The sequence below is a fragment of the Lucilia sericata genome, unplaced genomic scaffold (genome assembly GCF_015586225.1).
Source record: "Lucilia sericata isolate MDLA Ls3-8-SP2 unplaced genomic scaffold, ASM1558622v1 Contig000154F_arrow, whole genome shotgun sequence".
NCBI lineage: Eukaryota > Metazoa > Arthropoda > Insecta > Diptera > Calliphoridae > Lucilia > Lucilia sericata.
This window is the reverse complement of record NW_023994185.1, coordinates 445,110-452,798: the sequence shown is the minus strand read 5'-3', so window position 1 is coordinate 452,798 and position 7,689 is coordinate 445,110. Positions and strand designations below refer to the sequence as shown.

The window sequence follows — 7,689 nt, the reverse complement described above, 5'->3', positions numbered from 1 at the left end:
CCAACAATAGACAACAGGCAAGTAGTGGAACACGTGACAAATAAAGTAATCAAATCAAAACAATTGCTAAGACAGACACCTGTTGCTACCATAGAGTCGGAAGAGAAACCGGAAAATAAAAGGCCAAATCACAGCGACAGGAAATAGAAGATATAACAGTTAAAGAATTAGAAAACAACTACTCGAATGAGCCAGAGCAGGACGAAGACGGAAAAGACTATAAAATTTATCAGAATGGTAAAGTGAATGACTTTTTTAGAAATGAATTGTTGGAGAAACCCAAGAAGATATCGGATATTTGTTTGGTAAATGATCATTATATTTTGGTAAAAATGCCCCAGCAGGACAACACTTCAACGAATAATAATTTAGCTGAAGCAGCAGCACGTCGTAAGGAGTTTAGAGCCTTAAAGGAGCACCACAATGAACACATTTTAAAACAATGTGAAACAGACAATAAGAAATTGTGTCGTTATTTAAGACGCAATCGGAATTGTGTAACACGAATTGCTCCCATTCATGAAGAACCAGAGGACTTGAGCGATAGCGAAAATAAACCGGTAAAAACACATTCCAAATTATATTGTCTGAAAATGCAATCCTGTTGGCAAAACAATAATGAGCCGGAACCAGAAACTTATCAGACGGAAACCAAAATTATTAAAACCCTTCCAAATTCCTCCCCAGTAACAGCCTGTAATCGGCAGGAAGGTATATCTAAACCTCCGCCTATATGCCATGAAACTCAACATCCCCAGAATATACAAACCATATCAGAATCTGTATTAAAGTCTTCCCTACAACATCAGGTCACCATACAAAGTTATGGTTCCCTTAAAGATACTGAGAAAAGCAATAAATTGGAAATAATTAATAGTCCACGTCGCAGAAAATGTCCACGTTTTGAAAGTTTTTATTGGCTACTGCGTCCCTTTCATGGTAAATATCGCAAATCTAAACCGAAAATTCAAGCTGTTGTATATAAAACATATTTTGTTAAATGGACCAAACCACCCGATACTCTAAATCATGGTTATGGCGTGAAATCGCCCAAGTCCTCGGATAGCGAAGTGTCTGTTCTAAGACGCTGTCGTTCAGCTTTATTTTGAAATCATAAGTTAACAACTAATAGATATATATTTTATATACGCACATGTATTCTTACGAGACGTAAGAGTGGACATTTTTTTAATAAATCCTAGTAATTAAAATTTATTATAAGTGTGTTTATTTAAGTACCTAATTTTTTCTGCATTGCACTTTTAACTCCTTTTGATGTATACAACTACTTACTTTGGCCTTGCGTTGGTTAAGTGAAAAATTGATTTCGTTAGTTGGAGAATAGTTTGTTTAGAAAACATTTTTGAAACCACTACCGAAAAAGAGGGGGTTATTGCTTTTGCCTTTCCATTTGGACTTTCAGAAAACCTAACAGATTTTATAAATAAGAGTCTTCGCTGATATAGCGTCGTTAGTTAGTTAGTCGTTAGTAGTTAGTTAGTTAGTTAGTTAGTTAGTTAGTTAGTTAGTTAGTTAGTTAGTTAGTTAGTTAGTTAGTTAGTTAGTTAGTTAGTTAGTTAGTTAGTTAGTTAGTTAGTTAGTTAGTTAGTTAGTTAGTTAGTTAGTTAGTTAGTTAGTTAGTTAGTTAGTAGTAGTTAGTTAGTTAGTTAGTTAGTTAGTTAGTAGTTAGTTAGTTAGTTAGTTAGTTAGTTAGTTAGTTAGTTAGTTAGTTAGTTAGTTAGTTAGTTAGTTAGTAGTTAGTTAGTTAGTTAGTAGTAGTTAGTTAGTTAGTTAGTTAGTTAGTTAGTTAGTTAGTTAGTTAGTTAGTTAGTTAGTTAGTTAGTTTAGTTAGTTAGTTAGTTGTTAGTAGTTAGTTAGTTAGTATAGTTAGTTAGTCTAGTTAGTTAGTTAGTTAGTAGTTAGTAGTTAGTTAGTTAGTTAGTAGTTAGTTAGTTAGTTAGTTAGTTAGTTAGTAGTTAGTTAGTTAAGTTAGTTAGTTAGTTAGTTAGTTAGTTAGTTAGTAGTTATTAGTTAGTTAGTTAGTTAGTTAGTTAGTTAGTTAGTTAGTTAGGTTAGTTAGTTAGTTAGTTAGTTAGTTAGGTTAGTTAGTTAGTTAGTTAGTTAGTAGTTAGTTAGTTGTTAGTTAGTTAGTTAGTAGTTAGTTAGTTAGTTAGTTAGTTAGTTAGTTCGGTTTAGTTATTAGTTAGTTAGTTAGTAGTTAGTTAGTTAGTATTAGTTAGTTAGTTAGTTAGTTAGTTAGTTAGTTAGTTAGTTAGTTAGTTAGTTAGTAGTTAGTTAGTTAGTTAGTTAGTTAGTTAGTTAGTTAGTTAGTTAGTTAGTTAGTTAGTTAGTTAGTTAGTAGTTAGTTAGTTAGTTAGTTAGTTAGTTAGTTAGTTAGTTAGTAGTTAGTTAGTAGTTAGTTAGTTAGTTAGTTAGTTAGTTAGTTAGTTAGTTAGTTAGTTAGTGTTAGTTAGTTAGTTAGTTAGTTAGTTAGTTAGTTAGTTAGTTAGTTAGTAGTTAGTTAGTTAGTTAGTAGTTAGTTAGTTAGTTAGTTAGTTAGTTAGTTAGTTAGTTAGTTAGTTAGTTAGTAGTTAGTTAGTTAGTTAGTTAGTTAGTTAGTTAGTTAGTAGTTAGTTAGTTAGTAGTTAGTTAGTTAGTAGTAGTTAGTTAGTTAGTTAGTTAGTTAGTTAGTTAGTTAGTTAGTAGTTAGTTAGTTAGTTAGTTAGTTAGTTAGTAGTTAGTTAGTTAGTTAGTTAGTTAGTTAGTTAGTTAGTTAGTTAGTTAGTTAGTTAGTAGTTAGTTAGTTAGTTAGTTAGTAGTTAGTTAGTTAGTTAGTTAGTAGTTAGTTAGTTAGTTAGTTAGTTAGTTAGTTAGTTAGTTAGTTAGTTAGTTAGTTAGTTAGTTAGTTAGTTAGTTAGTTAGTTAGTTAGTTAGTTAGTTAGTTAGTTAGTTAGTAGTTAGTTAGTTAGTTAGTTAGTTAGTTAGTTAGTTAGTTAGTTAGTTAGTTAGTTAGTAGTTAGTTAGTTAGTAGTTAGTTAGTTAGTTAGTTAGTTAGTTAGTTAGTTAGTTAGTTCGTTAGTTAGTTAGTTAGTTAGTTAGTTAGTTAGTTAGTTAGTTCGTTAGTTAGTTAGTTAGTTAGTTAGTTAGTTAGTTAGTTAGTTAGTTAGTAGTTAGTTAGTAGTTAGTTAGTTAGTTAGTTAGTTAGTTAGTTAGTTAGTTAGTTAGTGTTAGTTAGTTAGTTAGTTAGTAGTTAGTTAGTTAGTAGTTAGTTAGTTAGTTAGTAGTTAGTTAGTTAGTTAGTTAGTTAGTTAGTTAGTTAGTTAGTTAGTTAGTTAGTTAGTTAGTTAGTAGTTAGTTAGTTAGTTAGTTAGTTAGTTAGTTAGTTAGTTAGTAGTTAGTTAGTTAGTTAGTAGTTAGTTAGTTAGTTAGTAGTTAGTTAGTTAGTTAGTTAGTTAGTTAGTTAGTTAGTTAGTTAGTTAGTTAGTTAGTTAGTTAGTTAGTTAGTTAGTTAGTTAGTTAGTAGTTAGTTAGTTAGTAGTTAGTTAGTTAGTTAGTTAGTTAGTTAGTTAGTTAGTAGTTAGTTAGTTAGTTAGTAGTAGTTAGTTAGTTAGTTAGTTAGTTAGTTAGTTAGTTAGTTAGTTAGTTAGTTAGTTAGTTAGTTAGTTAGTTAGTTAGTTAGTTAGTTAGTTAGTAGTTAGTTAGTTAGTTAGTTAGTTAGTTAGTTAGTTAGTTAGTAGTTAGTTAGTTTAGTTAGTTAGTTAGTTAGTTAGTTAGCTAGTTAGTTAGTTCGTTCGTATTAGTTAGTTAGTTAGTTAGTTAGTTAGTAGTAGTTAGTTAGTTAGTTAGTTAGTTAGTTAGTTAGTTAGTTAGTAGTGTTAGTTAGTTATTTAGTTAGGTTAGTAGTAGTTAGGTTGGTTGATTGGTTGGTTGGTTCATATGAATTGGCACAGGGAGTGACTGCAATATCAAAGGTTGGGTTGGTCCTTTTGCGGCCTAAAGTCGGTCTGTCGACCTGTGTCATGACCAATTTGATTTTGTCTCAACTCGCCAGAGTTCCGAGTGAGTAGGTGCCAAGGTCAGGTACGACAAGTGAATCGTGCGACAGAATAGGTCTTATGTCCGCTGTTAACATTAATGTTAGGCATTCATTATTACTTTGGAGTCAAAATTGAACACTTCATGGTTAAACTTTGAGGTGGACGAAAATTTGGAATTCTATATATTATAGTAGTAAAAATTATAGTAGTAAAAACATCGGGCTTTGCCACATTAATAGTTCACTAAGGACTGATGTCACTAGATCACGAACGTATGCATGTATTGATATTTGATCTTTTCAAAAACTAAAGACTTTGGAGTAAGAAAATTAATATTGCACTTAATAGAAAACTAACTATCCCTTAACCAATATTTTACAAAATGTTTGATGTCTTTGCATGATTTCCTTGATATTTCTAGTCAGTCGTCATATTTTAATGAAATTTGCTGACACAACAATCACAAGAACATGCATTTTAAAACATGAAATAAAAATCAAAGACTATTTAAATACAAGGTATCGTAAATATACGAGTGTACCTATATATTTTTGTATGTATGGATATGAAGACATATAGTTCGTTGTTAATTTTTATGATTTTTGTTGTACATTGCCTTCAAGAAGGACGTTAGTTGTTTTCAACTTACTGCTTCGTTTCATTTGAAAGTCACGGTAAACTATTTTCATAACGCATTTCGAAAATGTTGCTCAAGAATGTCGGGCAATGTCGTTCATTACTCCTTTTAGGGAAAAAATTAAATAAAAAATATTGACTAACGAAGGTAATGCCAAATATTTTGTATGCATGCATTTCTTGTTGATTTTTTACAAGTTTATTGTGAAAAGAGGATTGACGAACATGATGACAGTGGACTATTGATAAAACAAAAAGGGTTTTCTGAAAAGAACAGGTCAAAGTTGTTAAATATGAAGCCATTGATGTCAAATCATCACAACTTTAAAGCAAATTTAAACCTTTTCGTAAACATTTGAGGATGTTACGACGATTCTTATAATTTCTATATAGTATATGTTTGACTAGCATACCCTGGGTGCTTCGCTACCCTAACCAAAATTAAATACATATACAAAATTTTGTTTACTTTTTTAGAAAATTAAAATTGATTTAAAAATTTTTTAATGTTTCAGTTTTTTACGTTCAATATCACATGAATAAATTCGCATTCAGGAAGAAGCTTGTATTTTTAGTTTCATTCGTTTAGCTTCCACATTATAAAAAATTTCGAAATTCCTATTTGAAAAAGGTACTATAAAATGCCTCTTATTTAATCAAAATTTTTATGTTTCTGTGTTCAATATTATAGACAATTCAAAAAATATAATTTGATGAATGAAAAAGTACCAAAAGTCCCTTTCAGTAGATTCTCATTCACTAAGGTCCCTATATTTTAAATTTTATATTTCTAAGTTCAATATCGTAAAAATATCAAAAAGTACCGTCGGAAAAACGAAAAAGTACAAAAGTCCCTCTCAATAAATTCTCATTTAATGAGGATGTGTTCCGGTTAACCATTATAGAGAAACCAAAAGGTACCATTTGAAGAATGAAAAAGTACCAAAGAGTACCCACTTACAGAATATTATTCAGTCAAGACCATGTATGTTAAAATTTATGTTCCCGTTTGAATATTTTAGAAAACTCAAAAAGTACCATTTATGAGATAAAAAGTACTAAAAAGTTCTCTCTTAAAGAATCTTATTCAATGAGGACCGTGTATGTTTAATAATCATGTGTTTTGAATTCATATGATAAAACATACAGAGTATCATTTGAAGAAAGAAAAAGTACCAAAAGTGGAATAAATTCTACTTTAGTGGAAAGATCTAATAAAAATAACACAATTTTTCCCCTTTTCGCTTAGAAATATACTTTTTTGATAATTAAGTTTACAAAATGTTCCGTATTTAAATCTATATATCACAGATAAAACTCAAACGATTCAAATCTGCATTCTTTTGTTCCAGAAAAATTGTGCTTTCAAAAAGGTACCAAACAATTTACTTGAATTTGGTCCTATATAGGCCTTAGTACTCGAATTCCAAAATAATATACCAATAGCTTATTTTGTGTGAAGAAAAAAACTACTTTTTAAAATTTTATAAAAATTGGCTCAATGAGTTTGAATAAAATTAAATTTCCCGTTTTTTCCCTTTATGATACTTTTTCTCCAGTGAAATAGCAAACATTTTGTTTCAATAAATATTACAGAGTTATTCCGTAATTTAATAGGAATACTTTAATAAAAAGTACTTCAAAAGAAAAAGTTTTCTTAATGTGCTAAAAAAGTACCAGAAATACAGTTTTCTTCCTTTTACATCCAAAAAGGGCTGAATTTTAAAAAAGTACAAAACATGTGTCTCCTAATTTTGGGAGATATAATCAAAATATTTACAAAAATATTATTTTGTTTATTAGTTAAAAAGTTATAAAGGTCCAAAAAAGGTACCAAAATCACCTTTGTTACACATTTTCACTCCTTAAAAATACGAATATCAAAAAAGTACCAGACACCCATCTGCTTATTTTAAAAGTAGATACATGTACATTTAAACTTTTTCTTGTATCACTAATATTAGGTAAGATAATTAAGAAAACCAGTTTTACCCGTTTTTTCCCTTTTTTACCCCTAAATGTACAAATTTCCATAAATCCCTGCTTAGTGGATCTATATAACCAAAAACACATCTACTGTCAAAATTTCATGATTCTAGGTTCAGCCGTTTGGGCTGTGGGATGATGAATCAGTCAGTCAGTAACGCTACTCTTTTATATATATAGATAATTAGAACATTTGAGCATATGTTAGAATATTACAAATACCGTCGATATGTATCGGGTACTCGATAGAAAGTTCATAATTCTGTAATTAGTTATGAGCTCTTGCTATATGTTTATTGAGAGAGTGTTAAAGACACGTGATTTCTATTAATTAAAGTGAGTACATTCAGGTATTTATATTTAAATTTACATTACAACTCCACTTGAATGAAATAAACATATACTTTTAACTAAATATATCATTATGCATAATACTCTAGTCGTGTTTTAATTGTTTAACAAATTATACATTCTACTAATATTGTTTTCAATGTTGCCACCACTATTTATAGTTAATTGCTTTTAGCGTAAATGGTTGTTATTGCTGTTGCAGTTGTATATTTTTATACCCTTCAACACTACAGTTTAGGAGGGTATAATACATTTGTGCTTATGTTTGTAATTGCCGTTTTGGTTATAGTTTTCGACTCGGAAATACTTTTTGAGTCCGTCCATGTAAACTTTCATATACAGGTTGAACTTACGGAAGAGTTAACTGTCAAAGGAACTGTCATACTGCACAAATTTTTTGACATTTCCGATTACCAAATTATAAACAATCTATTACAATCGGGTTAATAACAAATTAAATTGATTCGGGCGAGATGATATTACAACTAGATGTCACTACGTAGATCGCAACTATGGATTTATTGAAATAGCAATAACATGAGATCTCTAAATTGGAATCCGAGATCGTGCGATTTGACACATTTCGATAATTTCCTGAACTCACTAGTTTATGTTTTTAAACTTGCAGCACTTGAAGCCATGGAAGCTAACATTGTAATATAATTTCTAGGGCAAATAA

General features: G+C 29.6%; 1 protein-coding gene across 1 annotated transcript; it reads left to right on the top strand.

The window, feature by feature from the left end:
- Positions 1-262: 262 nt before the first annotated feature.
- On the top strand, positions 263-1,148 carry LOC119601297. Its single transcript, XM_037952133.1, has one exon. The coding sequence runs from the start codon at positions 333-335 to the stop codon at positions 1,107-1,109; it is 777 nt and encodes a 258-aa protein (XP_037808061.1). The 5' UTR covers positions 263-332; the 3' UTR covers positions 1,110-1,148.
- Positions 1,149-7,689: the final 6,541 nt, after the last annotated feature.

Coding starts and splice junctions, on each gene's coding strand:
- LOC119601297 (XM_037952133.1), top strand. CDS start 333: ATGCCCCAGCAGGACAACACTTCAACGAATAATAATTTAGCTGAAGCA.